General features: G+C 45.5%; 1 protein-coding gene across 1 annotated transcript in view; it reads left to right on the top strand.

The window, feature by feature from the left end:
- Window positions 1-18769, top strand: part of Cul2 (cullin 2) — a 64075-nt gene that overhangs the window by 13405 nt on the left and 31901 nt on the right. The window contains exons 5-9 of the mRNA XM_072286560.1: window positions 1968-2214; window positions 3465-3677; window positions 6437-6793; window positions 14461-14517; window positions 14983-15045. Coding sequence (XP_072142661.1) covers window positions 1968-2214; window positions 3465-3677; window positions 6437-6793; window positions 14461-14517; window positions 14983-15045 — 937 coding nt within the window. The remainder of the gene's footprint in view (window positions 1-1967; window positions 2215-3464; window positions 3678-6436; window positions 6794-14460; window positions 14518-14982; window positions 15046-18769) is intronic.

Here is an 18769-nt window from a genome sequence, read left to right as displayed (position 1 = left end):
GCGTCATTCCCACCTTCTTTCCCCCTGCAGTTTCTCGACTAAGTATGAACTTATATGGAATAAAATAAAAGAGTGCAAAAAGGACATGGACAAGACAAGGAACATAGCGTGCCTGTACTGTTCCATGCCTTGGCTGTGTTGTATAAAGAACCAACTTGGCCAACAACATGTTTTGTTATACATGTTTGTGGTTGTATTGTTGTAGGTCAGAATAGTATTTAACTGAGCTAGTTGGTTTATGGCTAAGACAAGGACAGCTGAACTGAAAAACAAAGGACTAAAGACGTTCTTGTTCTTGTCCGTCTGTCTTAGTTCTTTGTTTTTCAGTTCAGCTGTTCAAAACTCCTCTTTGTTATAGGTTTTTGAGGCAGGGCAAAGAAAAGTTTGGCAGCACGTTACACTCCTGTAATATGTGAAAGCGAAAGCCTGCTGCACACTTGGCAATGCATTAAGTTATACGATCATAGAGGTCATACTTCTTGCAGGCATAACTACAGTTGCAATGTGAGGTACACATGTGGTGCTTTAGGTCAACCTCCTCAATGAAAAATGCAAGCTCTTAACGCACTACCTGAAGGTGCATCATGCTTGTCGCCAGTAAGTTTTACAAATGTATAACACTAGCCAAACACAGTTAGTTGCATCCTCTCAGCAGGGAAAAGCGGCACTCGTGGTTGAACGCCTTGCTCCCGTTGCTTCGCCAGCACACCTTGTTTCTCGCTTCGCGAGCATACTTGGCCGTAGCATACTTCCGGGACCTATCATGCAATCTGCAAGGCCCCAGGCGAGCGTCCTCCATTGTCGTCTCTCTAGCTTCGCTGCCAATTGTCACCACAACTGCTGCCGTGTGATGTCAGCGACGCAACATCTGGTTTTCTGACTGCGCACGCCGCTCGTTCCCCTCTCCACCTGCCGCTTGCTCAGAGGAGGTCATGTCTTTTCTTTTTTTTTTATCACTTGACTAAACGCTGCATTTTTTTTCATCGTGCTACGAGCCAATTAAGGCTTTCGTGTTAAAAATGTTTAAAGGGCCCCTCACCAGGTCTGGCGATTTTGAGCTGACAAGCACAGAGCATACAATGATAATGATTGTGTCTGCAAATTATTACATTGCTACACACTGCAGAAAGGTCTGAAATTTCAAAACGAATGCCGTTGTTCCTTCTCCTTGCGGCCGCCGCGCTCCAAGCCGGAGGATGATGTCTACGTTCTAGTGCGCCTACGTACACATGTTCGCACTGTGATGTCGCTCGTGGTGACACATGACATACAGAATTATTCAAGCCAACATCTGTTATATGTGTAATATATTTCTAGAATAGAGAAATTAAGCTTAGAGAAATAATAAAACATCCAAACCGAATGTCTGCATGTTTTTGTTTTACTTCGTACGTAGCAAGAGAGAGGTACTCCCTTTTCGTCTGCTTGTTCCCACCTCGTTCAGTCGCGCGCGCAGACACCGAAACTATGTCATTTTCTACCGTGTTTCAGTGTAGCATCATGCTCTTTTATCCGCTTGTGTCTGCCTCAGTATTCATGTAGCACAGAGGCTGCGGAGGCTAGACGAGGCAAGTGGAGAGAGCGTCTATGTTTGCAGTGAAGCTCACCTTCTGAAATCAGTGGTTTGTGGATCTGAAATATCTCTACCTCGACTATTGATGAGCCAACTTGAAAATATTTTGTGGCAGAATGGTCCCTAGAGGACATGTAACAACTTCCAGCGTATAACCAAAATTTGCTGTGGGGCCTGGTGAGGGGCCTTTCAATAAAATAACAGGTGACTGATAACATTTAGGATGAATAACATGTCTCATGCTTGTGCTGCAGATGCAATTGCCCAGCTCTTGGAAGGTCTGTATCAGCAGAACACCTTTAACCATGGAAGTCGGCAATGTGTCACTTTTCTGGAATCCACTTGGGCATAATAAACAGCAGCTGTTAAATGCATGCCTCTCTCCCGCTTGTAGGTACCTGAACACACAGCACATCAAGAAGCACAAGTTGAGTGAGGCGGACCTGAGTTATGGCTCAGTGGAGCCCACGGAACAGCTCCTCGAGGTGGGTGAGCTGGGCCTCGACCTGTGGCGGCGGAACATGGTGCAGCCCCTGCGAGCATCCCTGCTCACACTTCTGCTCCAGGCGCTCGCACAGGACCGCGAGGGCCGCTGCACGCAGCAGCGTGTCGTCCAGGGGGTCATCCTCTCATTCGTGCAGGTCAGCGTACCTCTTGTGCCTCCGGTTGTTTGCTTGCATGGCCGAAATTTCTGCCTGAAGGCTTTATTTAGAGAAAGCCAATGACTTACTGTGGGATTTCTATGGGGCAGTAGTGCCATAGAGTTGAGTTGCGAGGATGATTTCATTGCCGATGTGTCTTGCATTGCATAATTATAGGAGCACCAGGTATAAATGACTCATCTAGCTAAAGCACTGGCTTATTTGCACTGGCATTTCACATAGTAGTATTACATAGGTTACTTGCCCTTTCTATTCATATTAAATCCAAAGTGCATGTTGTTCATAGTGACGCCGCTCAGAATATATATATAGATTTCACTGTGATAGAATGGTGGCGCCATCTGTTATTGCTGTGGTGAAAGGAGCCTCTTATTCTAATGCCCTTCATTGCATTTTCCGTCTCTTGATGCCCATTCTATTTCTTTAAAACTTTACACGCCTTACATGACTTACCAAACTGCACTTCCTTACATTTTAACTGCAAAGTTCTTTCGTAAAAGAAGTCTACAAGATTTCCCTATTTGTATTTTCGTTCCAGCGAATTCTTGTACGTTAGTGGTTCATCCATATTTGAAAAATATTTCCTAGGTGTGCTTTACGTCTCATATTCACCCAAAATATTAATGAAAGGCATCTGCTCTGGGAAAGAGACCTTCCCTCATCACACATATAAAGCTCTAGTGTATAATTATATGAACAGATGACAACAAAAAGAATTGAAAGCATCAAAAAACATTTTCAAGTGCAGAAGCTCTAATGCACAATGTGAACTGAGTTGACGAGCGTTGCTGGCCTCAGGCAAGTAAAGTCGAAGCTGTGTCCTGAGCAAGTGCAGCTTGCCTTTGGTGATATTGGCACAAACAGCTAGAATGAGCACAGCTAGGGCTTGTTAGCTAAAGAGTTAATCTTCACTAGAACACCAACTGTCTGATCTTGCTCTCGATTTATACTTACACCAATTCTGACTTTTCTCACTACACATACCACTTTCCATTCTATCATTGGTCGCACAGTTGCCAACTTCTCGAGGTTTTTTTTTTTAATGTTTTCTTGGTTCCAGACTTGTATGTCTATAGTAGCCTTAAGACAGAATGGGCTCATTATTATAAACTTCTTATCAAGGTTACCATTTGGATATCAAAGATATAATTTCAAGCATATCTGCAACAGTGTGTTGCCTTGAGTGGTGGGAGTTGTTCTCATAATTCACTTCGCCTCTGTTGTCGCAGGTGGAGGAGTACAAGCGCAAGCAGCCTTTGGCTCTGTATCAGGAGCTGTTCGAGACGCCCTTCTTAGCCGAGACTGGCAAGCACCTGCAGCGCGAGGCTCACCGGCTGCTCGAGGAGTGCGACTGCTCGGCGTACATGGAGCGTGTGCTCCACGTGCTCGCTCAGGAGAACCTGCGTGCACACCGATTTCTGCACCCCAGCTCCTACCCGAAGGTCTGTTGCACAAGCCAGAGGGCGCTGCTTTGCTTTGCTTTTTGTCATAGCTGAACTTAATGCGAGTTGGTTTACGTTCCTTGTAGAAAACCAGCACTACAAACTTCGCATACAGTCACACCTTATTATAACTAAGTTTCATTCGAGATGAAAATACCTTTGTTATGTTCCATATCCTTTATAACGATGCATGCCTATAACATAGAAAAAAATTCGGTTGGATTTGTGTGTAAGAAATGCAAGTGTGACAACTCCATTTGGCCAGAAAAGGGTTTTCTGTACTGCAAATTTGAGCCATGCCAATGAAATGCTGAATTAGAAAAGCCATGATTCACACCCTTTTTAATATGCAACTGTGTGATCACCTGGAACATATGGTATCGAAATGTTGGCTTGCCAGCTACAGGCTAGCCAAGCCAATCCGCTTGCCAGAAAGGGCGTGCACATCCAAGATGTGCAATTGTTGCTCTCTCCGGGTAGTTTACATTTTGCTAGTAGAATACCTTTATAGTGTAGCTCTTACGCACCTGTCCTTGGGGTGAGCGTCGGCGTCCGCGTCATCCTTCAGTGTCCTTATAACTGAGTGAACAAGAACAGCGAAGGATGAAGGAGCGTACGCGGACTGTGGATGTAAAATGGCTATAACAAGAAGAGTGCGAGGAGGAAAGTGGAGGAGGATATTTCCGCGGAACCATGATGCAGAAAGCGGAGGAGGAGTGTATAGTGAAAGCTTGAGAAGAAAAGCGCAGTGCGGTGCAAGATGGGCTTTGCGGCGACGATGGCTACAAGGTGGCGCCAGAGTAGTGTGCATCGTCTGTTCACCAATGACGCAAATGATATCATTTGTGGAAACAAAGCACTGCGTGAGTGAAGGTCTGTGGCGGCTGCTCTGAATCATGCCCATGTGTCACCCACATGCTGCCTCTCGTGATCTCCTGATTAGAGAGGCAGTCGCACCACACTTCACTCCGTTCACATTGCGCCGCAGGAGACAGATTGTTCGTGCCAGCTACGCTACTCACAGCATTCTCGTCCTGATGTAAACCGTGTACCTATATAAGTGTACTAGTACAAAATATTCACACATGAGGTGAAAACACGTATAGAGCTGCGCTCAAATTTCACATTAGGTGTTATCGTAATCATTGGTGCTTTTTTTTCTTTTTCTGTTTTTTTGAGAGGCAAGAGTTCTGAAAATGGTTAAATATCCTTTGTGCCAAAGGCATTATGAAGAGTATTCTATCTCTGTGGTGGAGCCAAAAGGATGGAGATGGATAACATTTTGGTTATTGACAGTGCCATGGAGCTCGACTTTTCATTTTGTTAATTTCATGATGCTCACTGCTGCCCGTTTCTGAGTTTTTTGTGTGAGTAGATGGATTTGTGTTCTGTCTCTTTTCTCATACATACTTCTTATCTGTTTTTATATATTAATCATGTAGGAGCACGCCAAACCTTTTGCTCAGCTATCCTCCTCAACGATCATTAAAATTTATATCACTAGTGTGCACATATTTTCTCAACTAGTTGATATTACGGTATCCTTGTAATACACTCTTGGAATACACAAGTTATGTACATGGTGAATGTGCTATGCTGCGTGAATTAAGTATGACGGCAGTGTGGGTTCAAGAGACTATTGCCTTAGGCTAGTTGGTCTGGCATAATGCATCTCCAACATTTTAAACAGTTTAGCACACACAGGGCCCAAATGCAAAATATCATATCTTTTTTATTCACTACTGTACTGAACCCCTTGACTGCTATTCCTGAGATAACTCGGGCTCTCACCATCGCACAGCCTCTGCCACTACCGAGTATACTCGTTACGTGTTTTTAGCGTATGGGATGCCTCTCCAGAAGCAACTGATACAAAAAATAGCATTGTATTTCTGTTGTGCCGTCTAAGGAAAGGTCATCTAATCACACAACAACCTCATCAGTTATGCATATTTTTGACTGCAGGTGGAGTAAGTGTGTCTTTGCTGTCTCGCTGTGTCATGGCAGGGCAGCCATGCCGTACCAGTGTGGTAGGACCGTCCACACTCTGACAGGCGAAGAGATTCATGAGCGCCTGATGAATTACTAATTAGAAGAAACTAACGACAGAGAACCAGTTTCTGTGTAGTATGAAGTGTCCGCTGAGCCAACAAGCGAAAAAAAAAAAGCGACCGGCACTCAGTATCCGAAAAGCAGTCATGGCCATGACCAGAGTGGCATGTCCGTCCGTCCATTCATCCGGACTATGACAGAAAAAGTAATTTTAAATTATTCACAATTACTAGAAAATGGCGACGAAAAACCTGTTTCTAGTAGCATGAAATGCCCACTGAACCAACATGTATATAAAAAAATCGCAAAGGCTGTGTAGTAGTCTAAAAAACAAACAGAGGAACTTGGCAGTGAAAGAGCAAAGGCACTTCCATTTCGACTCTTAGCTGCAGGCAATTAGCCAGCTGTAGGGTTCTGTTTCAGCCCTCAAATAAGATATGCAGTATGGGGACATTACACAAGGAATTAGCCATTGTAATTAATTGTAATCGTAATCAGTTTAATTGCAACTATGAAAAGACCCTGTTTTTCTTGCAAGTTCTATGACGTGAAAAGTTTTGCAGTCAGGGCCACTTTGCCAGACAGTGTTTTGTGTAACACTTGGCTAATTCTGTGGCTATACTGCATGCTGCACTGATTGCATTTTATTGCTTTACCTGGGCGGCGATTATGTAATGGCATGGCTACCATTTCATTCATTACTGCAGGTGACACGCGAATGCGAGCAGCAGATGGTGGGTGCCCACCTGGGCTTCCTGCAGCAGGAGTGTGGCCCTATGATGGAGGCCGAGCGGCGCACGGACTTGTCTCGCATGTACACCCTGCTGCGGCCTCTGGGGCCCCGTGCCCTCGAGGTGCTCGTGTCGCAGCTGCAGCGGCACGTCGAGCGCGTGGGCCTCGGCCGCCTGCAGCAGGGAGACAGCGGAGGAAGCGGCGCGGCAACTGCAGCTGCCTCGTCGTCCACCACCTCGGCCGACAGCGGGGGCCAGAGCCCTGCCCAGGCCAACGCCATCTCGCCGCAGCATTTCGTCGAGGCGGTGCTCCAGGTGCACGCCACTTACCAGGTACGTTTGCCTGACTTCCAGACGCACGGCCAACAGCCCTGCACCAGCTCCGCCCACAAAACCACACTGTGCCTCCCCTGCGTGCTTCCGTAATGCGAAACATATTCTTCGAAAGACACCAATGTTGAAAGAATTCCCTTTTACTGCAATGTCAAGGAAATGGGCCAAAGCATAGTGTGGCCTCGAATCTAGGCCAATGGCGAAATTTTATGGTCAGAAAATAAAAATTACTTTCCTTGAATGTGAGCTGAGCAAAAAAAAAAGAAAAGCATTTGATTGCAAAAGTAACATGTACCATATAGTGCGGAATATAGGTCGAGGCTTTTTCCAAAAATATTACTAAAAGTTTACCCCTCGACTTATATACCGGCCCTTGGCACAACATGAATAGTCGTCTGGCAACATGTAGGAGCGCAGACCTTTCGGCATCCGCATCGTTATCCGCATCGTTATCGCCTCCTTGGTGACCGATGCGGCCCAACTCGCGGGCGTCGTGCGGTTCTTTATTCTATGGCGCGGTGCACCCGGAGCTCGAAGACAGGGTGGTGGATTTCGTCCGCGAGCATCATGCCAGATCTTTGCCAGTGACAGCAGAACTCATCCGCATCAAAGCTATTGAGATCGCCAGAGAATCCGGACTGCCCAAGGAACAATTCAAGGGCTCCATTTATTGGGTTCGTCGCTTCATGCGACGCAAGGGATTCGCACTTCGACGGCACACATCAATCTGCCAGAAGCTGCCAGAGGCATACGAGGACAAGCTGGTCGAATTCCAGCACTATGTTATCTGTCTCCGGCAGCAGCATGGCTACATGTTGGGACAGATCGGTAATGCTGATGAAACGCCGGTGTGGTTCGACATGCCGTCGCCCACCACAGTGTGCGAACGCGGCGCAAAAGAAGTCAAGCTTCTTTCTACGGGGAACGAGCATTCGCGCTTCACGGTGATGCTCGCGTGTACTGCAGACGGCAGAAAGCTGCCCCCATACATAATATTCAAGAGGAAGACTCTGCCAAAAGAGGCTTTCCCGCGGGATGTCGTTCGCGTCAATGAAAAGGGCTATATGGACGAGGCCCTCATGCTCAATTGGATTAAGACCGTCTGGAATCGGCGACCTGGCGCACTCCTGCGGTGTCCGAGCATGCTCGTCTTGGATGCCTTTCGCGGGCACTTGACCGCAGGTGTGAAGCAGGCACTCCGCGACGGGAGGACGGAACTCGCCGTCATTCCGGGAGGCACGTCAACACTTCAGCCACTGGACGTCATGCTCAACAAGCCCTTTGAAGACCGTGTCCGTGAACAATATACTAATCAGTGGATGGCCGGCGACAACCCGACGACCCCAACCGGCCGGCTGTGCAGGCCGCCTCTCGCCACTGTGGCCACATGGGTGTCGCAGGCTTGGCGCTCGCTGCCCGACAATATGGTGGTGCAGGCATTCAAGAAGTGTTGCATTAGCAACTCCTTGGACGGCACCGAGGATGACATGTTGTGGGACGCAACCAGTGAAAAGCAGTCGTCTTCGGATGAGAGTTCAGACAGCTCAAACGAATGAGCAGGTGACGAGTCTGGCGCCCACTAAATAAAACGAAGTTTTGTGCCTTATAATTTTTATGTTGACTTCTTTGCTTCAATGTAAGGGGGTTGACCTATATTCCGCCTCAACCTATATTCCGCATTATACATGTACGGTATTTTACTGTGGTTTTTTTACACTCGTCACAAGCACGTGCAACGTTTGCATTCTCGTTTTCAGTGACATTGTTGTCCGCTTTTTTACCTATTTCTGCCCACAATGCACTGTTTGCACTTCTATCTAGTGCATTCAAGATACACATTCGAGATACACATTCGAGATGCACATTCGAGATCATATACCGTAATTTTCTGCGTATAATCCGCACCTCGTTCATTTTTTTTTTTTTTGAAGTGGTTGTAAAAATGATTAATTTATTAATTTTATTTTTGCAACACCCTCCGGGCCAAAGGCATTATCGAGAGTATTTTATCTCTGTGGTGGAGCCATAAGGACAGAGATGGATAACATATCAGTTACAATTACAACAGCCCGAAAACAAACATAAATTCTGCGCCTATAACCCGCAGAAATAACTGCATGCAATGCTCAAATCTTTGCAAAAGAAGCTTCCATTCATGGATGCATGACTTGTCGACGTTGTATCTTTGACCAGCAACAGTGGTCCCCCCTGCCCTTCATCTTCGGCAATGCTGATAAAGCTGGGTCCCACACGGTGGACATGATCGCAGACGAATCAGTCACATGACATGTGACGTGAATAGGACCACTTTAGAACTAGCATTCACATGACAAAGGATGGAAGCGCGAAGGCAGCCATCCTCACATGGTCAACAGCAATGGAGCAAAGCAGCTGAGCCTAAAATTCCACCGCTGATTTGGCTCTCGCTGTATCACGAAGCGCTTTCTGCAGACCGAGGGAGTGTCGTGGTAACGGAGTTTTCCAGCGTCGGGGGGCATGCCCTATTCGTCAACTACTAAATGCAAAATGGCAACCCGTGAAGAGGACAAAAATGGGCCACCGTAAAAGAGGGAAGAAGGGAGCTTCAACACGCAGGGGTAGGGCTCCCTATGAGATAACGAAATTTTGAATGGTGGAGAACCTTGCCTTGAAATGTAGCTTCACTTCAGCGCTGACTGGGCTGCCATGAAGCCACATTTCAAGGTGAAATTCGCACATAACCCACACTCTGACATTTGTTAAATGTTCGGAATTTTTGGTGCAAGTTATACACGTGAAAATACAGTAGTATCGATTTAAATTAAGCAGACAATGTGCAAACTACAGTCGAATATCATTAGTTTGAACACGCTTCGAACTTTCAGTTTATTCAAACTGACGCTGCAGTGCCATCGAAGTTATGTGTATTCAAATGGGTGAAAATGCCCGGTGATTCGAATGCGGAGAGTTAATTTGAACATACTGTGCTCTGACAATGCTATCAGCAGTGCACCAAATCACGCGACGGTTCCTCCGACCAGCATTCCTCTTCCGCTTAGGAGAGATCCCTCAACGCTGCGCACGATGAAAAAGAAAAAGCGGGACTACCGAATTTGATTCATTAATTTGAATTATCGTATGACTGAAAAACCAATATTTTCATGTCGGTAATATAACACAACAACGAAAATTATATACCTTTGCAGAAGATGCGCATGTTCGTACGTAAATAATAAACGAGAGCGCAGGGCACTGTTTAACTACAATTTATTGCTTGAAGAAATCTGTAATCTTCTTCTGGTGAGTAGACAGCAAGCGCTGCAGGACAAACACCTCCACAACCTCGACCTTCCTCTGAACGTCATCGGGGACATCTTTACAGCACCCGAAGAATGATTGCGTCTTTTCTAGAAAAACTAAAACATTCGAGCTGGAAACAGTCTCTTCGTGTGCTGATCCAGCATCGGCATCATCTTCGTCACTACTGTAATCTTCTTGCTCACGCACTTTATTCACGATGTCTTCGTTGGTGAGCTCCGCGGATGTAGCTGTCGCTGTCAATGTAATCATCAAAGGCCACTGCAGTGTCGACGGAGAGCTTCTCGGTAAGCTCATTCCACAGTTCTGGGTTGAGCTCCTCTCTGTCCTTGCAGTTTTGTGGCGTAGATGAAAGGCAAAAGGCCTGCCTTTTGCCAGCAGTAGCTGATCGTACTTGCCTTCACGTTCCACCACGACCCTGTAAGCATTTCTGCTGCTTGACGAGTGTTTACCTGTGTGGGCAGCTTCAAGTCGAATATTGATCACGAGGCGCTGCACAAGACGCTTCTGAAATTCAGCCTTCATACATCTGATGTTGCCCTGGTCCAAAGGTTGGAGCAAAAAGGGAGAATTCAGGGGCATAAATTCAAGTTGTACATTGCTCAATCGCATGTTCACAATATGTGCCGAGCAATTGTCAACGATGAGGAGAATTTTCTGTCTTCTTTCTTCATTGTGTCGTCGAGCTGCAGCAGCCACTGAGTGAACAATTCTTGCGTCATCCATGCTTTTTTGTTGGCTCGGTATTCGCAAGGCAACGTTTTCCAAGCAGCGCGGCTTAGCAGACTTGCCAACATCTCGTGGCTTCAGTTTTTCCATGCCTGTGGAGTTGCAGCAGAACAGAACCGATACGCAGAGACGTGATTTCTTTCCGCCCTTGCACCTGTCACCTTTGAAGTTCATTGTTTTATTAGGCAACAACTGATAAAAGAACACCATTTCATCGCCGTTGAAAATGTCGTCTGCAGAGAAAGACTTGATGATCTCTTGAAAGCGCTCATTCCGCCAGGCAACTGCACTCTCGGCATCTGCTGCCTTTTCTTCGCCACAAGCAACCTGCCACACAATGCCATGTCTTTGCCGGAAGCGGTAAAGCCATCCGGCACTTGCATCGAAACTGGAGATGTCCAAGGCGGCCACGAACTGTAGCGCCTTCTCTTGAATAATCGGGCCTGACAAGGGTACATCGTTTTGTCTGGCATCCTTAAAGGGACACTAAAGTGAAAAATGATTTCTTCTGCATCAGTAAATTATTGTTCTACAACACCAAAAACACCACTCTTACAACGATAAGACATTTGGTAAGCCAGAAAAAGCGCAATAACAAAATACGGGTGGCAATGCCTACTTGAGTTCCCGCACCTGGGGGCTGTGACGTCTTGGATTTTGATAGCATCTTCTAGGGCCTACTAATTGTATACAGCGGTACAGACTGACTACATTGTGTTCTAAAGGAACCAAATGTTAAACATGGCAAGTTTCGGGAACCTTTATGCAGCCAACGCGGCCCAAATGCGAAAACGTACTTTGGAATCCCTGACGTCACGCTGACGTACCGACGCTGGGATTTCGGCACGAAATTCAAACACTGATACTTGGACCTTCATTTTCTCATCTAATAATCAAACTATTTTTTTGAAATGACTGCCTGCAGGATTCTCAAACAATGCTCCATTAGTCTAAACTGATTTATTGTTTCGCTTTAGTGTCCCTTTAAACCACAAGAGGACGGCGTCGTCGGCATTCTGGTAGTTGCCAAGCCACACTCGTTTTCTTGAGAGAGCCAGCTGTGACTCTCGATGCAATTTCATGACCTTTTCCCGATCCTTGAGCATCGTTGCCATTGTTGACGGTGGAATACCACACTCCCTGCACAGGTCGACTTGCTTTCTTCCAGCATTCAGCTGCGTCAAAATGTCCACTTTTTCTTTGAGCAAAAACTGGCGTCGCTTCTTTTTAATGCGGGGGCCAAGAGAACTCGTCAGCAAAGCAAGTGCACAACACAATCACAGCACCGATAACTTCGCAGCTTCTGCCAATCGCTATCGACGTGGTGATGCCAGGCCTACGACGTAGTAGAAGAGTCTGAACATGACCATACGCGACGCTCACGCTGATGCCAATGCTGCTGGGGCTGTACCCGTTGAAACGGGTTCCTGCTGCTTCAGATGATGATGATAGGTGTAAGCCTCAGGAATTCGGTACTGAAACTTCAGCGGAACTTCGTAATAACGAAGCATCTTGGTGATTACGGGATTAAATTATGTACATTATTCTGAAATATTCGGTAATCTGAAATTCGTTGTACTGAAAGTTCTTTACATTGAAAATATAGGCATTGTGGCAGAGATTTTAAAAAAATTTGTAAATCTGAAAAGTTTGTTAATGTGGTGTTCGTAGTAACAAGATTTTACTGTATTTCTTTTTGTGGCGTGGTGGTATATTAGCCACTGCATCCTTAAGCTTTCAGCGAGATGTATTGCCCAACTTCTTCATTATCCGGTTGTCAAGGCGTTTGTGATGATTGAACATAACCGTTTTTGACTTCATATGGTTTTGTCTAGTTTGCATGCAGCAGCTTTGAACCGAATGCTCTGCAGATGGACAGCTCAAACTAAGCAAATCACTGCCACAGGACTGTCGCGGTACTGTACTTCATAAGCCAGCAGAGTAGGTGCTTTGCACAAGTGATCTCAGACTTGTGGCCTGCAGTCGGGGCTGTGTGCAGCTCGTGTGGTTTTCACTCTTTCCTCACTCAATGTTATATGCAAATTAAACAGAGAAAGAAAGAATTGCGAAGAAGCAGCATACTGACTATTGCCACCAGGAGAACCATAATGCATACCTACTTTGAAAAAGAGGCAGAAAGTATAAGGAGAAAGTTGAATAAAAAAAAAAAGAATGGATGGAGCAAAAAGAAAGAAGCTGCTTTCGCTACGGTACTGCTTCCAACAATAAAAAGCACACAGGCAGGCCAGAAGAAGTGCCTTATGGGGAAACTGTGGTGAAATTATTTGTCAAAGGAAGCCAAGTTGCGTGCATGTTTGCATACAGCTCAAATGTTTCCGGTGTTATAACACGAGAAACAGTGCATTCAGTACATGCCTTCAAGTGGCAAAGGTTTTTATGAGGGGACACGGGTCTTAAAAACCGGAAATCGTTAAAATAATCGATTTTTGGGAACTACATCTTTCGGCATCTATATTGTCTAATCTATACCGTATCAAAACAATTCGCCCAAAAACACAGCCTAAGTGTCAGAGAAAAATTATTTTGTCAGGGCAGACAGTGAGAAAGGAGCCCAAAATTGCACAGAAACATCGATGTTCATGGAACACAAGAAGAAATTTAACATCATTTTTTGTTATTCATTTAAAAAAAAAAATCTAATTGCATATTTGTAATCAGCACACAAGATTGGATGTGTCCTGGAAGTTTGATGTGTCTAGAGTGAATAACAAAGATGTTTGTTCTGGATGCCATGTCCCCTCATATTTAATGCTTTGTTCTTTGTACTTTTCTGAAAACACAAATTTTGGGCTCCGTCAAATATTCAGGTCTCGATATCTCAACACAAAGAACAGGGAGAACTGAATTTTTTTTTTTTGTATACTTCGTGAAGTGTAGCAAGTGATCTTTTTTTTTTTCGCTTTGGAAATTAATCATTTTGCAAAATTTTCTGCCACATGGTTGCCACATGTTGTGGGTTTGTATTCTATGGGCTGTAATATATCTAGTAATGGTCATATAAAAGAAAAATGCTTGCTATCCCCCATTCCTTACTCTTTATGCTGTCTAACCATGCCTTAGAAATTGTTTTTATTGTGCCATTCATTTTCCATTTTGGCCTGAAACAGTGGAAGTGAAGCGTTCATTATCGTAGCAACTAATTGAGCTACAGTAAAACTCATTACATATTTGAAATCAGCACAAAAATCTTAATAAGACTGCAAAGTTTCATTAATATTGATGAAAAAAAATTGTTAACATTATTACAATAGCAGTGTCGCCCCTTAAATCTAAAGCTACTAATGCTGTACCTTCAAAATAAATGCCTCTTTCCGTGTAAAATATATGCCTTAATGTGGTTTAGAGATTGTGTGAGCACATGTGTACAAATGCTCCCTCCATTCGATGGCACCCGTTCTGTGGTTACTATGTTGTGTCGCAGTGGCTTTAGGTGGCATAAGCTCGTCCATGAAATTTTTATGACCGTAAAAAAAAAAAATTACATCAAGGGACTCTGCTATAACTTTGACAGACCGCACAATATTTGCACTGCTCATCACACTGTAAATTATATTTGAGACGTTAGCATAATTGCAGCTCAAGTGCCGCTAGAGTTCTTTTATGTTTTTCTGCTCTTGTAGGACATGGTGAAGGAGGTCTTTCAAGGGGACCAGCAGTTTGTAGGAGCACTGGACAAGGTGAGCATTGTTGCGTGCGAACAAACCATCATGTTCACTGTCGACAGTGTATCGTGTACCTCCTTGCACGCACTACGCAACACTAGCACGCAGATTTTGCATGTGCCCACTGTACATGTGGGAGTGACAGACATTGACTTTTTCTACTCCCCGAGTTTCGCTGCCAAATGATTCTCGGAGAAGCTTAGTTGTCGGCCTCACCTGTGCTGTAATGGCAGTACAGCCTATTTCACAATTTTACCACAAAGCTGGGCTGGACTTTGGGCTTTAAAGATGTGCCACCGTTACTCATGCACACTCGTGTACCACTGTTCTTGTCGTGATCATTTTCCATCCCTCTTTCATTCCCTTCCTGAGTGCAAAGCAACAAGTTAGAGTGCACAAGCTCAGAAAAACCTTTCCACCTTGCTTTTAACAAATTCCCTTCTCTCTCTTTCTCTCTCTCTTTGTTTTTTTTACTTGCAGGCATGTGCCACCATTATCAACAATCGCGGCACAACAAGGCAGCCCTGTCGGTCTCCAGAGCTGGTCAGTGACAAGTCCATTTCCTTTTCTTTGCCTTGAAAGATGTCGCAAACCAACCTTTTTGGCTAAATTTAAGCCAATGGAAAGTTAGTAGCATGTTCTATTGGCACGCAGTGGAGCCTGCTACTGCTGCATGGCCAGAAACCTAATGGAATTGCTCGATATGGCAGGGAGAACCGTTATGGTATGCACTGGTGGTGAGTGCCAAATGACATTAAGATATGAAATCGATATGTCACACATATTTGTGGCTCCTGAAATTTGCTCTTTTGCTTGCCTCTGAAGCCATGCTCAGCCTATCCTGATCTGTGGCTGCGGCAAAGGGTTCAGGAAGCACGGCTAGCACGGTTGTTTTAGTTTTGTTCTGGGTTCTGCCTGTTTGTGTACATTCTCACTGGCAATAATAGGTGCTCTGTGGCTTCTTATGCTGTATGGCAGATAACTTTTCTTTTTTGCAAAACTGTTTCTTTAAGCCTTTATGTTCCTGTTGATTTATTATTCTTAAAAAAAATTAGATTATGGGATTTTACGTGCCAAAACCACTTTCTGATTATGAGGCACGCTGTAGTGGAGGACTCCGGAAATTTCGACCACCTGGGGTTCTTTAACGTGCACCTAAATCTAAGTACACGGGTGTTTTCGCATTTCGCCCCCATCGAAATGCGGCCGCCGTGGCCGGGATTCGATTCCGCGACCTCGTGCTCAGCAGATTTATTATTCTTGTGCGTCGTGGAAATATTTCTGTTGCTACTTAGCCTCCTCCTTGCCCTCTTCATAATCTTGGGCTGTGCACTACAGGTATGTGCTTGTCTGTTGCACATTGTTCGAAACCTACATACATAAAATGTGGCCTGTGTCCACTGCACCAGGCAAATTTTTTTGCATTTTGTGATACAGTTAAACCTCAATTTAATGAAGTTGGTAAAATCGGCAACTTTCTTTGTTATATTAAAGTATTGTTATGTTGAAATTTGCTCTTCTATGCAAATAAGTACACAGGCTGATCGATTTGCACAAAAGGAGCTGCAAAAATTTTCCGACTTATCAGGCAATCGGAAAAAGCAAATTTGAATGAGAAAGAAATTCATTTTGTTGAATTTGAGAGTCGGCTATGAGATATTCCATGCTTTCACAGTTTCGTGCTGTGTTGACGATATCTTCACATGAAATTGGTGGTACGAAGTGAAGTGCTTTCGCACCCACTCCACCTCGGCGGGTGTTGCCCGCATTGGGACGGCGCTATCATGGAAAAACACTAGCAGTGGGGCATGAATGCTTCGTGTGCATCTTGTTGCAACGCATCTCCCGAACATGAGGTTACATATCCTCCAGTAGTAAATGCGCAGGAAGACGTCGCACACGAGGCCACGCCTTCTCGGCACACCCATTCTTTGTACACGCGGCGGATTACCTCTAACACAAGGCATGCACTGGCTGCGTATGCGCTCAGCCATGCATAGCCACAACTGTGCTAGAAAAGCAGGATTACGCACGAACCTGTACCCTCCCCCCACCCCCCTCTCCTCTCACTCACATGCTTGATTGCTCAATGCAAGCTCACTCCTCTCCCCGCTTTCTCCTTGCTTGCTTGGGAAGACAGCTCTTGTGTGTGTGTCCATGTTTCTGTTCATGTCCCGTCTTCCTCGCGCAGTGTAAAATTTGGGTCTCGTCAAGCCACCACCTTTCTTGGCTCACCCTTGTACACTTTCAATTGCATCTAAAGTGCGATTGCAATCGCGCGTGGGGCGAGATAGGATCTTGTCGCACTTAGACTTTATACGGATGGAAGATCACGCTGCTCCGTTTCAGCGTATGCTCTTGGTAGCACGGTGCACAATTTGAGAGGTGCGTTTGCAAGCAGCTGTTTGTAATTCAACCATTTGACCACATGCGTCCAGGGAAGCTTCCATTTATTGTCCCAGTGTTTAATTGTGGCAGCAGTAAAATTTAATTATATAGTCAACGTCCGATATTTCAGACTCCTTAGGGGCCGCGAAAACGTCCAAAAAATTGGGCCGTCCAAAAAAATTAATGCATTCCCCTGAGTCCCGCTAAGGGCTAAAATCACCACGTGCACGTCCAAAACAGCTCTTAAAGCCTGCCAGTACACCTATTAGGCATATTCGTGATCGTACTGTGATAAGAGTGCGTACTGTGTACTGTGATTGGCTGCACGCGTGTATAATTAAGGATTACATACAGTGTCCCGTGACAATTGCCCCTTCCCACTGTTCGTATGCTTCACCGCGTAACGCTGCTGTAGAGAGGCGAAGCTTCCTTTTGGGAACTGGCATTATGCAACGCGCCATGCTTTCCGCGATCCGAAGCCATTAGCGAGGATTACAAAGATGGAGTCGGCGCCATTGCTAACAGCGGCGAATTGTTTCGATGAAAAACACAGGACTGAACAGCAAGAAGCTTGGTAGAGAACATCAAAGTAACTAGGCCTAGCATTGCCGCGTTGTGGCTACGGCTGCCAGCGGATCTGCGTGCGAGAGCACCGGTTCGAGGGAGTTAGGTAATCAAAATGGTGGCCGCGATGCGATTAATGCCGTTTCGGACATGCGATCATGGCAAAAAGTCTGGAGAACCAGACGGCGAATGTTCTTTGCTTCCGAAATTGCTGATGTTCTTATACGTTGATTCTATGGGGCACATGGCAGTGCCGCAAAGGCAGCCGAATTATCGAGCATGTCCGAAAAATCGGGTGTCCAACAAATCAGACCTTGACTGTATTGAAATCGTGAGAAACCCATTTTGTTATACAGTCCAACCTACTTATAATGATACCGGTTTTAACAATTTATCGGTTATAATAATGAAAAGCTGCTGCACCATCAACTTCTCTGTTTTCTATGTGTTAAATAACTCACTTAATACAATGCCCCCATGCTGCATTATTGGTTATGACAATGAATTCTGGCTACTGGGTAATGTAATGTGAAGTCCTAGAAGAGAAAAAAATAAAAAAGAAATTCATGCTACTGCACACCTATCTCTGTCGCCCTTCCACCCCTCCGAACACAAATGGGCTGCACTGATAGCTCTATATCGGGCCACCCTCCGAAACACAAATGGACCATACCATCTTTGCTGGCAGCGCTAACAGCCCTGGGCACTGCTCTCAGATTGCTCTATGGCCCCTCATGCAGTGCAGTTCTGCTAACAAATTAAGCCACTTGTGCTCTTCTTTGCTGGTTGCGTTGAAGTCGTTCCTAGCCACATGGTTTTTTTAGCCTCATTTGACTTGCTGCCGATATGGAAGATGGCTTATCTGCCTGCTGATCCTCGGCAATGCACAACATTGCCGGCGAGCACTGGTATAGATTTGGAAATTAAGGGCGGGGCACAGGGGTAAGTTCGTGTGCATCGTGATTTCTAGCACACTTCTCAGCCATGGTTGCGCTTGGCTGTAAGCGCAGCTGAGGGCATATGCCGCCGTGCACCCTGCTTTATAAGTAATCTGCCGCGTGTGGAAAGAGTGGGCATGCCAAGAAGGCATGGCATCGTGTAAGCTGCCTTGCCACACGTTTGGTATTGAAGGTTGCCTAATCTGGAGTTTCGGGGACCTGTTGGAGCGAGAGGCCGACGAAGCATTCGCTCCCCGCTGCCAACGCTTTTCATGATAGTGTCGCCCCAGCGCGGGCAGAGTGCATGCGAAAGCGTGGCTGGCTTCGCTTAATTCGTACCGCCTATGTGAACATATCGTCAATGTTACATAAAACTA

The sequence above is a fragment of the Dermacentor andersoni genome, chromosome 2 (genome assembly GCF_023375885.2).
Source record: "Dermacentor andersoni chromosome 2, qqDerAnde1_hic_scaffold, whole genome shotgun sequence".
Lineage (NCBI taxonomy): Eukaryota > Metazoa > Arthropoda > Arachnida > Ixodida > Ixodidae > Dermacentor > Dermacentor andersoni.
The sequence above is the reverse complement of the archived record's forward strand: the minus strand, read 5'-3'. Positions and strand labels throughout refer to the sequence as shown.